Consider the following 23,683-nt stretch of genomic DNA (forward strand, 5'->3'; position numbering starts at 1 on the left):
CACTGAATTCCTGTTTATAGACACTTCTGAAATATAGCAAGTGGTGAAATTGCATGTTCCTAATTTGATAATCCAGACATTTAAGTGACTTTCCACTATTCCGTATCTACAAATTGTTTTTTGATCCATATATGGGAAGAGATGAGTCAAACTCAACCCAACTGTTTAATATTCTTTTTCAGCCTAAAAAATAAATGCCTTTATATTGATATATCTATAGAAAATAAACTTTTCCTGTGATACTTAACTGTTACTTATGTACTAATAAAGAAGCACATGGGCTATTAGTTCGCTTTTTATTTCTAAACATTACGGTATGTATTTTTCAAAATAACTTGTTTTTTTTGGAATCAAAGTTCTTTCACATTTAAAACCATTAGTTTGAGAAGAGATTCATTGGCTTTATGAAAGACCACCAATGGGATCCACTGCAAAAAACTCATCATAAAAAATTTCTGGTAGCAATACAAAAGAACTAGACATGTTTTTTAAAAGATAATTTTCAATAACCAAGAGAAAAGGGCCACAGGAATTCAAATATTACAGGAAGTACAAATATTATCAGACAAGAAACTTAAAACGACCATGGATAATAAGTCAATAAAGAAATAAAAGACTGAAACTTTGGCAAAGAAATGAAAACTATAAGAACTAAATAGAAATTGTAGAACTGAAAAATATAAAAGAATTTGTGAAATTGGTTTAACTAGAAAAGATAAAAACGTAACTATAGAAATAATCCAAAATGACGTACACAGAAAACAAAAAAAGTCTAAAAACAATGACTAGAGCTTCAGTGACCTGTGGAACAAAACATGGTCTAATATATGTTTACATAGTCAGCCATTAGTATCTGTGAAGGACTGGTTCCAGGACTCCCCGCAGATACCAAACAACAATCTAACAGACAGCAAATTAACGTGTAAAAAAGTAGCATATAAATCAAGACTTGGAGATGAAGTTGTTCTAGGATCCCTGTCTTAACTAAGAGGTAGTAAAAATATTAATTTACTAAATTTACAAGGATTCAAAATATAATCTCTATCAAAACAAACGAGAGAACAGAAAAAGTATATATAACATCAAACTAATAGTGGGGAGAGATTAAATAATAAACAATACTCAGTCAAATCACTTCAGAAAAAGAAAGGAAGAAGAAAAAAAACCAGAACAGGAAGGACATATAGAAATTAGAAACATGGTAAATTTCAACACAAATATGTCAAAGTTATATTAAATATAAATGGAATAAATGCACTAATTTAAAAACAAAGTTTTTCATGCTAGAAAAAAACAAAGCCCAAATATATGTTGTTAACAAAAAACTCATGTAAAATATAAGGATAAGAAAGGTTGAAAGTAAAATATAAATGCCAATCAAATGAAAGCTGATATAGTTATATTGATGTCAAGACAAAAAAAATACATCAAGGCAAAAAGAAAGACACCTCATAAATTCAACCAACCAACTGACCAGTGCACTACACTTGTGTGCACTAAATAACACAGTCTCAAAATATTAAAACACAATATGAGAGAACCAAAAGGAGAAAGAGTCACATCACAATCAAACTGGGTGATTTTAACACATCTCTTTACAGAAATGAAGGAACAGACAAAAATATCAGTATTGATGTGGAAATATGAACATCAAGATTGTGTTGGCCTGACATATAAAGAAATCTACACTCAACTTCAGCATATATATTCTTTTCAAATACATGTAGTGTTTATAAAATCTGACTAATGCTAGGGTAAAAAACAAAGGGTGAAAACATTTCAAAAGATTAAAATTATACAGAGTACATTCTTTCTCAACACAGTGCAATTCAGTTAGAAATTAATAAGAAAAAGAAAACTAGAAAAAATTCATAAGATTTGGTAAATTAAGAAAATTCCTCTCTAAATAACCTGCGTTATCAAGAGAAAATCATAATAGCACTGAGAAGATATTTAAACTGAATGTAATGAAAACATGACATAACAAAACTGGTAGTATAAAGTTTTGCTGAGAAGGAATTTTGTGGCCTTAAATGTATATATTAGAATGTATATATTAGGAAAAAAACAGTAATGATCTAAGCACCAGCTCAGTTAGAAAAAGGGCAGCAAACTAGACTCAAAGAATATAGCATATAGAAAGATATATGAATAGCAGAAATCAAGGAAAACACATACAATAGCAGGAATCATCTACTCTTCAATAGATTTTTATCTTCTTAATTTCATGTGATCAGTGATTATACTGACAATGCCCACTGCTCACTGTGATTGCATACATAAACATTGCATGCAACTCACTGATTTTCCTGAGCTAAAGAAAATACATAACTCTATAACCAAAGGATTTGCCTTTTAATAGGTGAGGTAAGGACAGGATATAGGACCTTGGGTAAGCTTGTGAAGTGGGGAATTAGAAATGCAACTCTGTATCATTGTGAAAAATTTGAAGATCTAATACCCTAAAAGAAAGGGAGACAAAAGGGCTTGACTCTACCTGAGTTTTAGGTTAAGAATGATGCCCTAAATTTTCACCAATGGCCTGCTCCCCAATCACCATGGGTTTAGTTTTACTAACTGAGTAACTGGAAAAATCAATGAAGAAGTTAATATAGTCATTCTAGATCAGATATTCTCTTCAGGTGATTGGCAAATGCCACACAGCCTTGGAAGAATAAATTCTTAATCCAATCTGTACAAAAATCCCACAAAAACAAGTCTGCTGAAATTTGTAACCAACATGATAAAACAGAAGGGACTAATTCACTCATTAGTATTAATAAAATTAGTCACAAAAGCTTCAACTATTGGAATTATCAGCTGTGTACATTTAAATTTAATTTACATATTTATATATATTTATATATTTTATGTTTATATGTTACACAAATGTTTAATTTATATGTAATTTAAATTAATTCATAAAAAGACATTTTAAAAATATATATCATATTCTAAATTATTAAAAGCATAAAAAAAGGAGGTCAAAAAGGGAACATTTGGAAGACAACAGAGAATTCCTAGAAATTAGGACACAGTCACTAAAAAAAAAACTTAACAAATGGGTCAAAGAGCATATTAGACAGCTGAAAAATGATTAAGGGGTCAAACAGCATATTAGACACAGCTGAAAAATGATTAAGGGAACTGAAAAACCAACCTAAGGAAATTACCTACAGTTAAAGAGATAAAATACACAGAAGAAAGGTTAAGAGAAATGGAGGACAGAATAAGACAGTTCAACTCTGGAATTCCAGAAGTAAAGAAAATCTATAACTTGTCACATGGTTGCAAAATACCAAAGAAAAATAGAAGATCTGAAATTAATAAAAAAGAAAGAATAGATTACCTTAAAGGAATGTAGAAATCAATCAAATGACAATAATATTAAAAAATGTAACTTACGATCTACAATTCTCATAGAATGTGGGCAAAAATAAAGACAATCACAAACTTTAGAATTTTACTAATAAGATATCCTCGTTGAAAGATATACGTAAGGATGTGTTATACTATGGAAAGAATACATACTCAGAAGGGAAATGGGATATGCAAGAAAGAATAGGGACAAAGAAATTAGATTAAAAGACCTGCTTTCTTGGGTTTTAAATTACATAAAGGCATAAAATTAAAGATAATATTTGTAGCAAGGAACTATGAACAAAAATAGGAAAACAAATGAATTTTTTTCCAGATAAAAAACAGAATTTTTTAATTGAAATTTCAATAAAAAGAATTCCAATTTCAGACTAAAAATCTGATAATTTAAAGCCCTAACACGGGAAAAAATGGAAAAAAGAGCCTAGAAATATATTCACACATATATGATTGGTGGATTTATGACAAAAGTGACAACACAGCGGGGAAAAAAGTTTTTTAAAACAAAATGATACAGGTTCAACTGGGTGGCCATATGAGAAAAAAACCAAATCTTGCCTCCTAACTTATACCACACACACAAAAGCTCCATATGAATTACAGATCTAAACGTGAAAGGTAAAACAGAAGAAAAAAAGTAGACCATGACTTCATGAAAAGCAAAATTTTGGCTCAAAAACGGCTAAGTTTAAGAAAAAATTTGATCACCTAAACTACATTAAAATTAAGAACTTAAGTTCATCAAAGACACCATTAAAGAATGAAAAGGTAAGCCACAGGAAAAAATATTTCCAACATATCTTAAAAAGAACTTTTACCCAAATATATATATAGCTATAAATCAGCAAGACAAGCAATCTTAAAAGAAAAATGGGCAAAATATAGGCACTGCACACAAGAAGTTATCAAAACAGCCCAAGGTATTCTATTTCTTATCAGTCATTAGGAAAAAATGTAAATTAAAACTGGAATGGTTTCATAAGCAGAAGCTATAGTGAAAGAGAAAAAAATTGCAATGGTTAAAAGCAAAGAGACCGACAATACAAAATAATGACAACAATGAGCAACTGGAACTCTACATTATCGTATAACCTAACTATTACACTCCTAGGCTTATTACCCAACAAAAATGCATGCAAACAGTTACCAAAATACATGTATTATTACATAAACCCCTTCATTAGCAGAATTATTTGTTTCTAAACTGGAAATGACTCCATCCTTACTACTTTCTGTATTTAAAGTAGAATGGACAAGCTGCTGCATATATATTCATGCAATGTAATGCTATACAACAACAGAAATGAAGTACAAATATTTAAAAGAATACGGATGAAATGTTCACAAACATAATGTTGAATAAAAGAAAAAAGAGTAGCGTGGGGAGGGAAGATGAACAGGTGAGTGAAGGAAGAAGTGACTGCAAGAAGGCTTCAGCAGGAGCACTTCAGAGGTGCTGGTTATGTTCTGTTTCTTTGGGTAAGGATTACATTGGTGCATTTACTTTATAAACACTGTTCTTTAATTTTTTATTATTAATTTTTATGGATACATAATAGTTGTAAACATTTCTTGAGCTATATACTTACGTGTGCTTTTCTAAGTGTGTGTTATAATTTAGTTAAAAATTTACTTAAAAGATTTGGGAAAATATATTAAATAAAAAATTTCAATGTATCCTGAAGCTTAGTTTTAACACAGAAAAAGATATAATTAATATATCTTTTGGTATTAATCAGTATTTTCTGTCAAGTTCATATTCATATCTAAAACAGGCACATTGTCTGCCACAACTTTCTCTTTTGTTTACCAAGATCCTGCCATACAAACATACTTTCTATACTTCAAACTAAATTTGTTCTTACCTCAGAGCATTTGCATTTGCTATTCCCTCTGTCTGAAAAGCATTTCCTCTGCGATGTTGGTCCCCTATTATCATTCAAATTTACCAAAAATCATCAGATATGACCTCCCAAGAGAAGGCTTTGTTGGTCATTATAACCTACTGTTCCCACAAACCCACATGTGTCTTCTAACTCTCTATCACATTTTCCTGCTTTATTGCCTTTACAATACTTGGAAAAGCCTCAAATTACACTGTTTACATTTATGTCTGTCTTTCTACAACAGAATGGAAATTTGATGAGAGTGGGGACCTTGTTTTTCCAATATCTGGAAAAGCTTTGGCATGTAGAAAATGCTCAGGAAATATTTGTTAAATAAATTAATTAATGTGCAAAATAATTAAAAAGACACAACCAAGTAAAATAGTTCAAACCATTTTTTTTCTCTGAAATAAAGTGATTTGAAGTTATCAATCAGATATTTTTTACCAGATATTATCAGATAAATGTCTTAAAATTTTTAATCAATTCTACAATCTGTAGCATTAAGCCAAGCTGTTTGGGGCTACAAATTTCACTTAGCATAAGAATATGAAAACTGTAACTTTACTATAAAATTCAGTTAAGGTAGTATACTTTCCTTAAAGGATTTATATGATATATTCTTTGTCTCAGAAATTTTTCTTGGAATTATCCTAAGAAAAAAATTATTTTATTCTTGTGGGTTTGGATATAAGTATGTCCATCCCAGCTAGGTTTATAACAAAAAATGGAAAAAAACCTAAATTTTTGACAATATGGATTATTCACATGAAGTATGAAATATCTGTAATATGAATGAAGAAGTGGCCATTAAAATGCTAAAGATCAAGGATGAGAAGAAAAGGTCACAATATAATAAGTGAAAAGGGCAGGTTACAAATAAAAGTTCAAAATAACAACTTTTGCTTTTAAATAATGTATACATACAAAAAACCTGATAGATGTATATGAAAGTACTAATAGTATTTATTTCTGGATGGATGTCATTAATGGTTGTTTTAATTTTTGCCTTTTGCTATATATTCTAGCTTTTCCACAATGTGTATCCATTACTTGTACAAAATCTTGAAAACATTTTTCTTTTTCTCTACTATTTAACATTAACTCAAATGTTAACTAACTTATTAAAATAAAGTTAGTAACACATATATACATCTCATATAACATCACATATACATCTCATATAACACATATAACATCACATATACATCTCTGAAGAGACATTATAGGTTCCTATATTGCTTGAAATATTTTAAAATGGAACTGTTTGTTTTGTAAAAAAACTGTTTTGTAAACAGAAAAATGGTAAAGACAATTATGTAAAATGTTTTATATCTAGTCCATACTAACTTTTAATTCTATACTGAAAAGAAGAGAATATTTTTCTAAACAGAACTTTAACAAATCTACATGACACTTAATAAAAAATTATTTTAATATAAGCCAATGATGGTGATTGTCTAACTATAATAATTTAATTTTAATTCTTCTTAAAGAAAAAGTTAACACATTATAAAAGAAATATGCCTCAGTGGTAATATTAGTTAGAAACCAAACTTACAAGGATTTTTTGAAGATTCAAACATTTGCAATACACAAAGAATTCAAGAAATCATGCTGGTCTACATTAAAGTTTCAAAAATGTCTTGATGCACTACTGTTCCTAAAGACAATTATAATCCTTAAAATAGTCTACTGAAAAAGAGTCAAAGTTTTTTATTAGTATAACCATATCATTAGCAGTTTTATTAAACCTAAAGACTAACAATATTTAAGGAAAAGCTTCTCACTTATAATACAATTCAATTAATGTGATTTCTGCATTAATAAATTTTATAATTTTATATATATTCAACTAGTTGGACATAAACTCTAATTTTATGTAGGGTTTCTTTAGGTAATATGCCATTAGAAAAACAGTCCCACTAGTTGAAAGATACTGTCTCTAAAAACAAGTCTCTTAATTCAAATTTGCAAGATGTCTTGATATCAAAATATTTTTTATTGACACATAACTACATATTTATGAGGTACATGTGAAATTTTGATACAAGTATAATATGTGTAACGAAAAAATCAGCATATTTAGGATATCCATCAGCACATTTTACATTTCTTTGCGCTGGAAACATTTCAAATCTTCTCTTCTGGCTATTTTTAAATATATGATAAATTATTAACTATAGTAACCCTACTGTACTACTGAACACTAGAACTTATTTCTTCTAACTGTATGTTAGTACCCGTTAACCAACTTTTCTTCCTCCCTCCCAAGCCCTCACCTTCCCCAGGCTCTGGTGACCACCATTTTACTCTCTATCTCCGTATCAACTTGTTTCACTCCCACATGAGTGAGAACATATGGAAGTGTCTTTCTGTGCCTAACTCATTTCACTAAATCTCCAGCTTCATCCACGTTGCTGCAAATAGCAGGATTTCATCCTTTTTACAGCTGAATAGTATTCCATTGTGTATGTAGACATTTTCTTTACCCATTCATCTACTGATGGACACAGGTTGATTCTATTATTTTGCCTATTGTCAAAAGTGCTGCAACAAACATGGGTGTACAGGTATCCCTTTTGATTACTGATTTCCTTTCCTACTGATAAACACCTAATAGTGAGACTGCTGTATTATATGGTAGTTCTATTTTTAAGTTTTTTGAGAAGACTTCATACTGTTTTTCATAACAGCTATACTAATTTACATTCACATCAACAGTGTACAAGAGTTCTCATTTCTCCAGCATTTGTAATCTTTATGTCTTTTTAGCCATTCTAAGTGGGGTAAGATATCATTTCATTGTGGTTTTGATTTGCATTTCCCTGATAATTGGTGATGTTGAGCAATTTCTCATATCTCTCCTGGCCATTTGTACATCTTTCTTTGAAAAATGTCCACTCAGAACCTTTGCCCATTTTAATAGCATTATCTGTGGGTTTTTTTTTTTTTTTTTTTTTGCTGTTGAATTCCTTCTATATTATGGATATAAGTCCCTTGTCAAATGAACAGTTTGCAAATATTTTCTCCCATTCTACAGGTTGTCTCTTCATTCTGTTGTTTCCATTGCTGTGCAAAAGCTTTGTCGTTTAATACAGTCCCACATGTTTTTGTTTTTTCGTTTGTTTAAGAGACAGGATCTTGCTCTGTGGCCCAGGCTGGAGTGCACTGGCACCATCACAGCTCACTGAAGCCTCAAACTCCTAGCTAGGCTCAAGTGATCTTTCCACCTAAGCCTCCCAAATAGCTGGGACTACAGGCATGTACCACCATGCTGGGCTAAATTTTTTTTTTTTTTTTTTTTGGGCAAAGATGGGATGTTGCTATGTTGTCCAGACTGGTCTTGTCCTGGCTCAAGTGATCCTCCGACCCTAGTCTCCCAAAGTGCTAGGATTACTGGCATGAGTCACCACACCTGCCCCCACGTGTCTACTTTTGTTTTTGTTGCCTGTGCCGTTGAAATCTTAGCCATAAAATCTTAGCCTAGACCAATGTCCTAAAGCATTTCCTGTATGTTTTCTTCTACTAGTTTTATAGTCTTGGGTATTACATTTAAGTCTTTAATCCATCTTGAGTTGATTTTTGTACATGGTTAAGAGACAGGGGTCTAGTTTTATTCTTCTGCAAATGGATATCCAGTTTTTCAACACCATTTATTGAAGAGGTTGTCATTTCCCTAACATATATTTTTGGTGCCTTTGTCAAAAATCAGTTGGGTGTAAATAAATGGATTTATTTCTGGGTTCACTATTCTGTTCCATTGGTCTATGTGTCTGTTTTTAAACCAATACGTGCTGTTTTGATTACTATAGCTTTGTAGTATATTTTAAAGTCAGGTAGTGTGATGTCTCTACCTTTGGTTCCTTTTGCTCAGGATTGTTTTGGCTATTCTGGGTCTTTTGTGGTTCCATACAAATTTTAGCGTTGTTTTTTCTATGTCTGTGAAGAATGATATTGGAATTTTGATAGGAATTGCATGGCATCTGTAGATTGCTTTGGGTATTATGGCCATTTTAACAATGTAATTCACTGACCCATGAGCATAGAATGTGCTTCCATTTGTTTGTGTCCTTTACAATTTCTTTCATAAGTTTCACAGTTTTCTTTGTAGAGTTCTTTTACCTCCTGTTAACATTTCTAGGTTTTTTTTTTTTTAGGTATCATAAATGGGTTTTCTTGATTTCTGTTTCAGTTCATTCATTATTGGTATACAGAATCACTACTGATTTTTATATGTTGATTTAGTATTCTGTAACATTATTAAATCTGTTCTAAGAGTTTTTTTGTGGAATTTTTAGGTTTTTCTATATACAGGATCATGTCATCTGCAAAGTGGGACAATTTGCCTTCCTCTTTTCCAATACGGATGGGCTTTCTTTCTTTCTTTTGCCAAACTGTTCTGGCTAGGACTTCCAGTACTATGTTGAATAGGAGTGGTGAAAGTGGGTGTCTTTGTCTTGTTCTAGTTCTTAGAGGAAAGGCTTTCTGCTTTTTTCCCATGCAGTATGATGTTAGCTGTGGGTTTATCATACATGGCCTATATTACGTTGAGGTATGTTCTTCCTATCCCTGCTTTGCTTAGAGATTTTATCATGAAGGAAAGCTGAATTTTATCAAATGCTTTTTCCTTGTCTATTGAGATGATCATTTGGTTTTGTCCTAGAGTCTACTGATATGATGTATCACATTAATTGATTTGCATATGGTGAACCATCCTGAAATCCCTAGGATAAATCTGGCTTGAATATGGTATATTATCTTTGTGATGTGTTATCAGATTCAGTTTGATAGTATTTTGTTGAGAATTTTAGCACCTATGTTCATCAGGAATACTGGCCTGCAGTTTTCTTTTTTGTTGCATCCTTGACTGGTTTTGGTATAAGGGTAATGCTGGCCTCAAAGAATGAATTAGAAAGAATTCTCTGCTCTTCAATTTTTTTGCAACAGTTTGAGAAGAATTGGTGTTAGTTCTTTGTAAGTTTGGAAGAATTCAGCAGTAAAGCCATCTGGTCATGGATTTTCTTTGTTGGGAGATTTTCTATTACCAGTTCAATCTCCTTACTCATTATTGGTCTGTTCAGGTTTTCTGTTTCTTCCTGGTTCAATCTTGGTAGTAGACAAGAGTAACTTTATTTTAAATGCTACCCATCTGCCTAGTCCCAAATATGGGAATGTCTCCAAAACATCTAGTTTATGTATTACTCTTTATATAGAAACACCTATTGTAAGTTTTGTCTCTCCTCCAAAACAACCCTTGATGTTCCTGCATACATCATAGACTGTGACATAGTAACCTACAGATTCCTTCCTTTTTCCCCAGGATATAAGCCCTGGATTTGGGGGGTTGGGGTGCAGAGATCTACTTGTCTTAAAGCTACCCAAGACCACACCTCTGTAAGTTCCCCTAATAAATCATCCTACACCAACAAACTGAATTTATCTGCCTCATTCTTTTTTAAAATTTGTTAGTGTACCGTTGTTCATAATAGTCTCTAACAATCCACTGTATTTTTGTGGTGTCAGTTGTAATATCTCCTTTTCTGTTTCTGATTTTATTTATTTGGGTCTTCTCTCCTTTTTTCCTTCTTGGTTAGTCTAGCTGGCAGTTGATCAGCTTTGTTAATCTTTTCAAGAGCCACTTTTCATTTTATAGATCCTTTGTCTTTTTAATCTCTGTTTCATTTATAATAGTTCTGCTTTCTTCTACTAATTTTGGGTTTGTTTTGTTTTGCTCATCTAGTTTCCTGAGTTGCATCTTTAGGTTGTTTATTTAAAATCTTTCTGGTTTTCTGAAGTAGGCGTTTATTGCTATAAAATTCCCTTAAGATTGCTTTTATTTTATCTCATAGGTTTTGGTATGTTGTCTTTCCATTTTCATTTGTTTCAAGAAAGTTTTCCATTTCCTTCTTAATTTCTTTCTTGCTTTCTTTTTTTTTTTTTTTTTTTGAGACAGAGTTTCACTGTGTTGCCCAGGCTAGAGTGAGTGCCATGGCGTCAGCCTAGCTCACAGCAACCTCAAACTCCTGGGCTTAAGCGATCCTATTGCCTCAGCCTCTCCAGTAGCTGAGACTACAGGCATGCGCCACCATGCCCGGCTAATTTTTTTCTATATATATTTTAGTTGGCCAGATAATTTCTTTCTATTTTTAGTAGAGACGGGGTCTCGCTCTTGCTCAGGCTGGTCTCAAACTCCTGACCTCGAGCAATCCACCCACCTCAGCCTCCCAGAGTGCTAGGATTACAGGCGAGAGCCACCACGCCCGGCCTTCCTTCTTAATTTCTTCATTCACCAACAGTCATTCAGGAGCATGATGTTTAACTTTTATGGATTTGTACAGTTTCCAAAATTCCTCTTGTTACTGATTTCTAGTTTCATTCCATTGTGATCTGTGATATGATTTTGATTTTCTGGAATTTTTGAAACTTGTTTTGTTGCCTCCCACATGGTATATCCTGTAGAATGTTTCATGTGCTGATGAGAAGAATGTATTCGGCAGTTATTGAATAAAAACTTCTGTAAACGTCCGACAGGTCCATTTGGTCTACGGTGCAGATTACGTCAGATTTTCTTTGTTGATTTTCTGTCTAGACGATCTGTCTAATACTGAAAGTGGACTGTTGAAGTCTCCTATGATAACTGTTTTAGCTTTAATTATATTTGCTTTATATATCTGGGTGCTCTGATATTGGGTGCATATATACTTATACTTGTTATATATATGTCCTCTTGCTTAACTGATCCCTTTGTCAATATAATGACTTTTACATCTCTTTTTATGCTTTTTGAGTTAATATCAAAATCTTGTCTGATTAATATCAAAATTTTTATTACAATTGCTGATTAATCAGTAACATCTATATATGTTATATATCATGGTGTTTTCGGGGACTAATTTTAAGAATCAAAGTAGACAGGTTTAGAAATTTTAGCTGAAGAAATAACAAAAATGAAAAGTAATCAAACTTAAATGTTACTCATGTATCAGTTTTAAATTAAAGAAAATATGTTTGAACAATGCTGTTTAATGTGCACGTTCTATTACTAGACATGATAGCCTGTACCCCAGATGATAAGTAAAAGTATCCTATACTTTGAAAGCCACCGAAGTTAAACAAGTATGAATGAGAAAACAATATGTTCACGATTTTTTATAACTACTTGAAATTCACAACTAGATTTTTTTTTTCTAAAATATATTCCCAGATATTTTCCTCTAGATTGATACCTAGCAATCTTTTAGTCATGTGTCTTTCCAAGGATTTGATGATAGGTTTGGACCTTCATTTCACCTGAATTGTATAATTTCAGAACATACATAAAAATAAAATTTCCTGAAACCCATTCTCCAGAGTCCCAGTTGGGAAGAGGGTCATTTAAATGTTTGTTACTATTATTGTAGATTTATCATTCTCAGAAATCAATATGTAATAAAGTCAAATTTTATTTATGTTTGTTAGATATACTAAAAGATTTTATACTCAACTTAATCACAACTCCTAAATAGGTATATATATATTAGGTAAAGATAAAAGTATGGGTAGTATCAAATATAGAAAATGAGCAAGCATTGATCCATTATAGGCTTTGGCTATATTTAACTCAGTAGGTCAACATTTTAATTTATGTGAATTACCTTAACAAAATCTCTATCAGTCTTCTCTTTCCATTCTTCTCCAAATACAGTGGAAAAGGATCCTAAAGCTAAAAAAAATAAATAGTACATTCAATAAAATACAATTAATTCTTACAGTTAATTCTTTAATAATAGGTTGGCTTGGAGAAACAGTAAAACTACATTTTAATATATCTTATTCACTAGAAATTATTTTATAATAAATGATAGGAAGTCATGATAATTTCTTTTGAAACACATTTTTTAGTTATAGGATTTAAAGAAAATCTGTATTCCTACAAATTAAAAATATAGTTATACAGACAATAAAGAAATGAAGAGTATTGTAATAATTACTTTGGATTAGTTTTCATTTTTAGAGAAGGAAAATATTAAAAAGTCACACTGATATTAATGCTATTAGTTTTCCAGACTGTTATAATTTAAAATCTTTAAATTAATTTCAGATATAATTGTGTAATACATACTTCAAAAAATATAGAGCAAGGCATTCTTTGAAAATAATTCCCACAAATAAAATCTCCTTTAAGGAAAATTCTCAGGCCTATAGCATGTTCAAGTTTCTTGATAAAGGTGCTTTATCAACAACTTTATGACCTTGAAAAGTCTAACCATCAATTTTCAAAGGCTACTTCTTAACAGCACTATCTCTCACCCATATGTGGCCCTCATTTCCCCACAAAAAAAATTAAGGCATATAGGTACATGTTATATTATTTTTTTCTCCTTTATGTTGTTAGCTCATACTGTCAGTTATGGAACGAGACTAACAAGCAGTATGATACAAATATCTAAGCTGTGACAAAATATGTTTTCTTCTTTTAAAATTAGGCAAATCCTTCATTAACTATCAGATTAATTCTGTAACAAAAGCTACTGCTTTTGGAAAACAGAAATAAAGTAATATAGTGATAACTGTAAATAGAAAAAGTAGTTGTTATGAGTATTAATCTTTTAAAAAAGAGAAATTAAGCCTCCTTACTGGACACGTCATGACAAGCATAACAAGTAGATATGTTTTCTGTTGTAAAAGATTTATTGAATCTTTATAGTCTTATTACGCCTTTAAGTATGAACCTAATATTTAGCTCATATTGAGTAAGATAAAGTTTGTAAAGCACTTAGGTTAGAATTAGAATTTTCGTTTTAAAAAATATTTAAAAGGGTGAGGAACAGAAACATTTAAAAAATAAGTTATATTTTTTAATGATTTTAATACTGATATGGTTATGAGGAAATGATATAAATAACAGATATAAATGTTTATAATACATAAGTTAACTATAGTGACCTAAGAAGCATTTCATAAAATATCAAACTTACATATAAGTAGCAGCTTAATCAGAAAAATGAAGCCCACACACCACTAAAGAGATACAGGGTTTTGTTTGTCCTGCAAAAGCTTTAGTAAAAAACTTCACTGGGAAAAAAATATTGGATAGAAACATAAGATGGAAAAATTCAATTTTTTGTCACATATAATTATTATACTTCTTCAAACATAAAAAATCTATAAACATTCCACACTTTCTAAAGGAAGTGGCATCTATATTTACTTCTCAATTAAAATCACATTCCCTAGAAAACAAATCAAAATTTCTCAAAAGACTAAACAAATCAAATATATCTATAACCTTTAAACTCCAAAGAGAATTATTTTTATCATGTAAAACCACTAGTTTAAGTATAGAGTCTTCATAAAGTGCACTATGTACTCTGGAACCAAACTTAGTAAGACTGTTCGAATGACAGAAACAATCCTTAAATAGGATTTGCTAAATTTTTGATTTTTTAGATTGCTATACTAAATTATCTAATTGTCTAAAATAGAATGATTTTTATTTTAGACAAATAAAAATGCCTAAAGAATGCATGAAGAAAAACTGGATCTAAAGAATTCATGCCTTGGTTCACCAAAAATGATAAGACGACTTCTATCATATGCACATCTAAAGTTATTAAGGTTCATGTAATTCTATTCAACAATTAAATGCTAAGACTTCACTAAAATTATTCTGACATGAGGATATATATTCTCTCCAAAAGCTTCATTTTAAGGTTTCTAAAAAATGTGAAAAAATTTCCAACTACAGTCTATACTAAATGATGAAAGTTGCATTGAAAAGACCAAAATAAAATATCAGGAATCAAAGAACATGAAAGTGAGATGGAAATTCGACAAATTTTTATCTTCAAAGTTATGACAGAAACTGAGAAGTAAAGGTCTTTGTTCTTCCTCACTGTAAGCAAGAATAGTTTCAGGCACGTTAAGAAACCCATTTTCACTTTTGTTTAAACTAATTTCAAAATTATTTTCATATAAAATAAGCAGATGTCAAATTTTAAGGAATCCTACTTAGATAATCCCAAATAAAACCAAAGAGTATGCCACTTGACTCAAATCAAACTGCAGAAAAATGAACTCTTTTGCAACATCTTTCTGTTTAAAGATAAAAACAAAGTCATGAACCTGTAAAATGTTCCATAACATTCTCTCACAGACTCTGCCTACTATGCTATATATATAGTTTCCTATAAGATAAAATAATTTCAATATATGTCAATACCTTATGCTTTAAAAGAATATGCTTCTGGCAAAAAAAGTAAAAACAATGGGGTTGGGTAAGGGGAAGAGTTGGAAAGCAGGAAACAATTTTGTATCAAATTAACAATCAGCTAACACAGATATTTCACAAAAGAAAACCTATGACCAAGAAAACATTTCAAAATATATTTTCTAAATCTCTATTCAACTACCATCAGAAAACTGAATAATTTTGTCTGAATAGTAACCTAGTCTTAATAAGAGGTAATTTCAGAAAAAATAAAGAGTTTGATTTATAAAAACCTACAACTAGCAACCTCTACAAGTAAAACAGATAAAGTATTTGATAAACTTTATTTTGATCATTTAGGGAAGTAAATTTTCAAAAGTGTTTGTTTTAGCTAAAAATTATAGTCACATACTAGCAGAAAAAGACTTCAGAAAACAATTTGTTACAGATCCTACTTTTCTTTATCAGAATTTTGTAACAAGCAATCTTCTCAACTCAAGAAACCTAACAGGATTTCTACTTCAAAAGCTCTAATGAGATAAAATTACTATTCAAATATTTAATGTTAAAATATCCCAAACATTATCTTAAATAATGCATTTCATATAACAAAAGCAAATAAAGAATGCTATTATATTGACAAATAAAAAGTACTTTTCTCCTTAAAAACCTACAAAAAAAAAAAAAAACCTTTAACATCTTTGTAGAACAATTATACAATATATCCAGCTTTAAACTTACTGTCATCAAACACCCCGGCATTAGCAAGTAATAAAGTGATGATTTTAGGGTCTTTTTCAAGTTGCATGACGTGCTTGCTTTCATTTGACAGAAGAGTGCATACATTAATAGCAAAGTCCACTTCATTTGGGAGTCCAGATAACAGTGAAAGCACCAATTTATTGTAATCATTTGGCGAATTAAAGTCCATAGATAGCCCATAACTTTGACGTAGATAATCTAACAAAGAAAAACAAAAATATCTTAAATATATCAAGGATTGGATACCCTGTGGTTAATATCTCTTGAATGTAGGACAGAGCTTATTATTTTTTTTTTAAATAAAAGATAAACTGATTAGAAGTTCAAAAAGTTTGACGTTCTAAACCTCTTAAGTTTACTAATCACTAAAATTACATTCATGAAAAAATATTAAAATACCAAAATATATATATATACTCACTTGGACATCACTGTCAAAATATTATTGCATCATTATTTTAATTTACCTAATCTATACTTTTTACTTACACTTCAAAGGATTTATTCTGATTTATTCTGATTTACTGGGATGGTTAACAGCCATGTTTGTTAGTACTATAATTCTATGATTTTAACAAATGTATAGTATTTTAACCACAACCATAGTCAAGAGATAGAGTATTTCCCTCAGTCCAAAAAGTTTCTTATGCTTCTTCATAGTCAATCCCATCCCCTACCACTAGGTACCATTGTTATATCTATGCCTTGCATTCTATTTAAACTTTGTTTTAAACTTTTATTAAAATCCAGATATTTCTGAAATATTCTGAAATATTTCATCAAGAAGTTTATCTGTTCCTAAAGCTTTGTTTCATTTCAAAATGCCAGATAAATGAAGTCATATGGTATTAGCCTTTAGTGTCCGACTTCTTCCATTTAGCAAAATGCTTTTGAGATTCACATCCAAGTTGATGTGTGTATTAGTTGTCCATTCCTTTGTAAACACAGTTTGTTTATCTGTTCCCTAGTTGAGGAACATTAGGATTGTTTCCAGTTTTTTGTGCTTATGAATACAGCTGCTATAAACATTCACATACAGGATTTTGTGGAGATATATTTCTTCATTTCTCTTGGCTAAATACTTAGAAGTAGGATTGCTGGGTCACACATAAGTGTATGCTTAACACTGTAAGAAACATGAAACTGTTTTTCAAAGTGGCTTTAACACCTTGCATTTCCACCAGTAATGTACAGAGAGTCCCTGGTTGCTCCCCATCCTTGTCAACACTTAATATTGCCAGTTTTAAATATTATGAATATGAGTCCTTTAGTATTTATTTTGCAAATATTTTCTCCCAGTCAGCAATTTGTCTTTTCATTCTCCTAAGCATCTCTGAAGAGAAATTTTAATTTTGATGAAGCTGAATTTATAAATTTTTACTTTTATGGTTCATGATTTTGAGTGCTAAGGAATCTTTCATTAAACAAAAGTATCTAAGATTTTTTTGAGAAAAAATTAATTCAAAACATTTATAAAACTTGGAAGGTGGGGGAAGATGAGCTTACAGAACGCTAAAATACTATATAATCATAACATATATATATATATATGAGAAAAATGTTATGTTTCTAGAAATACTGAATCTTAACTGGGGCAGTTTAGGACTTGGCAGCTATGTCCCAAGACAAATATCCCAAGTACATTTTTCAAATAAAGCTGTAACTAGTTTAAATGGAAAAGTCAAGAAACTAGAGTTAGAAAACTTCCAGATGAAATATTTCAGAAATATCTGGATTTTTTTTAAAGTTTAAAAAAAACACCTCTTTAAATAAAATGCAAGGAAATCTGTCACCATATGTCACAGAAAAAAAAATTACATAGGTAAAGAATTTCTTCATTTCCCAATGTAGGCAGTTGAGAGATACCCCTTCAATTCTAAACTATTCCAGTAATGTCTACAATAACATAATGAAGTACCACAATACAGTTGTAAATGACTATGACATAGATTCTTTACAATATTTAAATTAGGAGTAGGGTGAGGGTTAGGTTTAAGAGTTAAGGGTTAAGATTGAACAATAAGAGTTTTCATGATCTTTATGCAGGATATTTGTCATAAATAAAATAAATATATTATCTGGAGAAAAAAACAACGAAACTTCTATAAACATAAATTTCTCATGTTTCTTTCTTTCTTTTTTTTTTTTTTACAGACAGGTTCTCACTCTGTCACCCATGCTGGAGTGTGGTGGTATAATCATAGGTCAATGCAACATGCAACTCCTGGGTTCAAGCAATCCTCCCGCCTCAGCCTCCCTGGTAGCTAGGACTACAAGCAAGCACCACCGTGCCCAGCTAATTTTTTTTTATTTTTATTTTTATTTTTTTAGAGATGGGGTCTTGCTATGGTGTCCAGGCTGGTCTTGAACTTCTGGTCTCAAGTGATCCTCCTGCCTTGGCCTCCCCCAAAGTGCTGGGATTATAGGTGTGAGCCACCACACCTGACCAATTTTGATATTTCTAGTGTACAAACTGGAATTGATGATGATAAGCCAAATCTCAGCAAGTTAATTTTTTAGATTCCACATAGCTTTTAGGCAAATCTCTTGCATAGAAAAAATCTGGAACCCATATGCATTGTCACAGTCCCAAAGTGTATGTACTTTCAATATGACTTTAGAATTGTTCTATTTCCTACTAAACAATGACAGATACTCAATTCAGTACATCCATATCTGAATGACTTTATTAAAGACATCCTCAACTGGAATAAAAAAAAATAATTATGAAATATCTTTTAATTATATCAGGCTTTGTAAAGATTCCTAAGATAATTCAAGAGAAAACGCTTACAAGATTTTAAGATCCTCCTTTCTTTTCCCAAAGGAGATATGATTGAACACCTACACTTTTATAACCAGAATGAGATTGGAAATTTATTTTCAACATTCTTGATTCAAAGTTTATACAAGTAGATCACTGCTAAGAAACTTAATCTGAGGCAATCACTTTTCTTTGTTTCAGTTTAGAGGAAAGAGAGAATTGTTCCTGGATTGCTCTTGTTGTAGTCCAAATGTCTGTTAGAATATGGGATATTTAAAGAGAAATCTTTACTCAAAATACAACTGATAAATTTTTTTAAAATCTTCCTGTATGAAACTTTTCCAAATTAAGTACCAAAAATGCAAATGGGCAGGGTGCCTGGCCTAATTTTATTAATATGTTGAGTTTGATTAAATGATCACTAAAATGCTGGCTAGCTCTAAAATTCTATTAATTTCAATGAGTTGTCATTTATCAATTTTGCCTAATTTTTCTATAAAGATACAACAAATACATTTTTCTTAAAAAAGGTAAAAGAAAAAAAAGAACAAAGAAGTCCTTAATAATCCACCCAATAATTCTGCAGAAATGATTGTATCCAATCAATACCAAGAAGAAACATTGAAAAACAAGGAAATCAAAGGATTAGGAATTTATGTCAAAAAAAAGTGAAAAATTATCTGGATAAATGATAAAACCACCATATATTGATGCCAATGTTGAATTATCCTAAAACTCAAAGCAAAATGCACACGATTTTTTTGCCATTTAAAGTCACTGGGCAAAAGAAGCCAATATCCTCAAAGGCAAATTCAGGCCCCCAGTCTATTAATGTATGATATTGTTTATCCTGGAGCTACTACCAATTGAAATTCATTACATCACCTTTCAAAACATTGATTTAGAATAGCTTTTCTTAGTATCAACAATGTAAGCATCTCTGGATAAATATATTTATCTACACCTACAAGGGGAGTAAAACTGTATGATCAAAGATGTAGACACAAATCTTTTCAAGGTTCTAAAAAATTTTTCTAAACACTCTTAATCTACCATTAGGTAATTCCATTTTTTTTGAACACACAGACACAGATGCACAGAGACAGACACAGGTGCACACACACACTGAGCTATGAAGCTTTTACTTTATTTTTAAATAATACTTGAAAAGAATGATCAATAAAGGATGTTTCATATAGTGATAAGTTAATTTTTAGAACATAATCATGATGTTGCTATAGCTTTCCAGAAAAATAAAAAGCACCTCTACATTCGTAAATGCTGCCCTAAAATACTACCTCTTTTCGGTTTGAATTATTCTGAAATTTGAGGTTTCCCATCGATTCTCAGTTTCTTCCTCATCAAGAATCCCCAATCTTAATTTTGTCAAATATGTCACACGTTAGATAATTCTTAAGAAAGGAGTTGTTAAAACAATAGATTAGGCTGGATGCAGTGGCTCACGTCTGTAATCCTAGCACTCTGGGAGGCAGAGGCGGGTGGATCGCTCGAGGTCAGGAGTTCGAGACCAGCCTTAGCAAGAGTGAGACCCCGTCTCTACTAAAAATAGAAAGAAATTATCTGGCCAACTAAAAACATATATAGAAAAAATTAGCCAGGCATGGTGGCGCATGCCTGTAGTCCCAGCTACTCGGGAGGCTGAGGCAGTAGGATCGCTTAAGCCCAGGAGTTTGAGGTTGCTGTGAGCTGGGCTGACGCCATGGCACTCTAGCCGGGCAACAGGGTGAGACTCTGTCTCAAAAAAAAAAAAAAACAACAAAAACCCAATAGATTAAGCAATTCTATCATTTCTTTAACTTTTTTTAATTAACAAGTTTCATTATAGGTTTCTGAAATACTAAAAATTTTCACATCCACTTTCTTAAAGAAAATCAACTGTAATTAGGGGAGAAAAAAAAACATATCCCCCCCAAAAAAAAATCTAATTTTAAACAAGACCAAACATAAAAAAGGGTTGGTTGGAGAGCTATAGTAGTAGACGCCAAACTCTCTTTAAGCTACAAGGATGCTGCTATTGTAATACAGGAATCACACAGAGTTTTAAGTTGAAAATGATCTTTAAAGGTCATTAGTACAATATCTCATGCAATGCAGGAAAACCCTCTATAACATTCTTGAATTTGATAGAGGTCATTAGCTCTTTTTAGGAACAAAGAGCATATCAAGTAACAAGTCACCCCATTTTATTTTATCAGCTTTAATTATTAGCATGATGACTTAAAATGTTCTCCTTTAGTCTTGGTTCTTGCAGTAATAACTACTCATTAAATACAAAGCTAGGTTTGGCTTGGACTCCCTTGCCACCCCTACCCAATTATACAAAAGCATCAGATGAGGCCTCTTCTAATGGAGATCACAGATTGTAAAAGGAGATTCTGTTTCTTCAGTCATTACTGATTGGGGAAGAAATATGCAAACTGAACATGAAACTTTGAAAATAGATGATAATGAAAAAAATTAGTGACACTGGCACAAATAACACAGCTTAAACCTAAGTATAACCTATAAGAGATTGGCACTAGTATCAATTAATAATAATAATAAATATTTAGAATAATTGTAATTTTTATAAAGAACATACCTTGAAAAAGAAATATCTCCTCTTTTTTATAGGCCAATGTTGATGACTAAAGAAACAGAAATATGTATCTCCTTAGAGCTCTCTTCCTAGTCATCAGTCCTGACCCCCAAGCCACTAAAACTGGAATCCCCATGTATTCTACTCAAGAATCTCTTTATCAAACTCTCAACTTGATTATTTCCAATTTGAGTCCATCTCTTTTCAGCTGGAGATTCCTCTACAGCCATTACGAGCATGACAAGCAAAAAAAAAAAATCTTCTTCCTGGTACCATAGTAGAAAAATAGTACAATAATTAGAAACATTTCTGATAATTCTGGTGCTAGGAACCCCAGTAATTTCAAGAAAATTGTAGAAAATCTAACAGATTCTATATGAATATTCTTGGCTTCCCTAATCCCAGCAAAACCTTCCCCTTCTCATTTTTGTGACTATTCAGGATAAATCAATGACCAATCAAAGCAATAAGGAAAAATTTTACTTGAAAGTATGAGCATTTGTAACTAAATATTTCTGCAACTACAATTCTTAAGCAACCAGTGATAGAATGGGCCCTGATACCAATTAAATATCAATCTTTGAAAGCTGTATTACCCTAGGCCTTGAGTGTTCTCATATGCAAAGTAAGGGACAAATTCATTGGATGATGTTTGTTTTCCTAATTCAAAACTTTGGCCTTGTTAATGTCCAGTGATATTTACCTGACACACTATGTTGCTGGTAATTGTAGGAAGATGGAATTGCACCAATAGGAAGCTGTGGCTTTGGATTGCCTGGTGGTACCTCATCATCATCCTCCCCAAAATGATGAACTTTCTCGTACTTTTCTAGGTAACTGAAATAGAAAAACAATACAATAAAAATTTAAAAATAGATTTATGTCTTATTTTTAAACTCCTACCACATACATCTCTTTTCCTTTTCTAAATGCCCCCAAATCTGAAAATTAATGTAAAAATACCACAAGGTCATATATTAGTGGAACAGAAACTTCAGTTTATTAGTAATACTGCAGATAAACTCAATACAACAGTTTTAAAAATATTTTCATACTTTTCAAAAACGGCCATATCACTACTCAAGTAAAAACATAAAAGTAGAGAATAACAAAGGACAGCTATAAGTATAGCACATTTATTTAGATTTTTTTTAAAAAGTTGTACATGGTTGGTCATTGTAAAAGCCAAGTAAAAATTAGAAGATTCCCTAACTCCTGGCCTCTCCATTCTCACTTACCAGAGATAACCAAAGGTTCATGTGCACACTTCAGTATATTTTCTATAAATATTTTTATTTAATAATATATTTCAGAGATCTAAGCATGTCAATACATACTGTACTACCTCATTCTTTTAAAACAAGTATATAATATTTGATACTATTGATACCTAATAATTTAACTAGTTCTCCAGCAATTTATTTAAGCTATTTTCAATTTCATGTTTTGCTATCACAAATCATGTTGCAATACACTTAATCTGTACACTTGTTTGAATATTTTCTCTGGATAGACACTGGAAATGTATCATTTTAAACAGCAATATGGCCAAATTCTAATCCAAAAGTAGTGTGCCTAATACATTTTGACCAATTTATAAGATAGTTCCTATATCCCCCACTGTATCACCATTACTGGGTATAAAAGCAATATTTTTAATATTAATAATAGGATTACATTTTCAAATTCACAATCTCTTATCACCTACCAATTTAAAATAAAACTTCAAAGTAAGATTTTAAAATGGGGAAACAATTGGTCAATCCATGCCAAACACCACACTGTATTCTAACACATCTGTTACTGTATTTCATAAATAAGAAATTAAACTGATTAATATACTAACTTACATTTATCATAGAAAAGTTCTACGTGTGATTATTTAACAGATCAATCATTCTACAACTCCTGATCCAGGCAAGTGCTAAGTCCATTAGCAGCCAGGCAAAGGCATTATATGTAACCAAAATGTTTGTACCCCCATAATATTCTGGGGGAGGGGGGAAAGCCCTGCAGCTTTTTTAGACGGCTGAGGTCAGGGAGGTGGGGTGTCAATGAACATATAAGATGATCTTGGCCAGGCGCGGTGGCTCACGCCCGTA

The 23,683-nt window shown here is 31.4% G+C and overlaps 1 protein-coding gene across 2 annotated transcripts in view; it reads right to left on the reverse strand.

Moving 5' to 3' along the window:
* The window catches only part of ARID2 (AT-rich interaction domain 2), a 170,230-nt gene that overhangs the window by 60,619 nt on the left and 85,928 nt on the right, over positions 1-23,683 (reverse strand). For both annotated transcript variants that reach the window (XM_045553970.1, XM_045553971.1), the window contains exons 4-6: positions 22,285-22,418; positions 16,198-16,416; positions 12,902-12,969 (exon numbers count right to left, since the gene is read on the reverse strand). In XM_045553970.1, coding sequence (XP_045409926.1) covers positions 12,902-12,969; positions 16,198-16,416; positions 22,285-22,418 — 421 coding nt within the window. The remainder of the gene's footprint in view (positions 1-12,901; positions 12,970-16,197; positions 16,417-22,284; positions 22,419-23,683) is intronic.

This window comes from Lemur catta, chromosome 6 (assembly GCF_020740605.2).
Source record: "Lemur catta isolate mLemCat1 chromosome 6, mLemCat1.pri, whole genome shotgun sequence".
NCBI lineage: Eukaryota > Metazoa > Chordata > Mammalia > Primates > Lemuridae > Lemur > Lemur catta.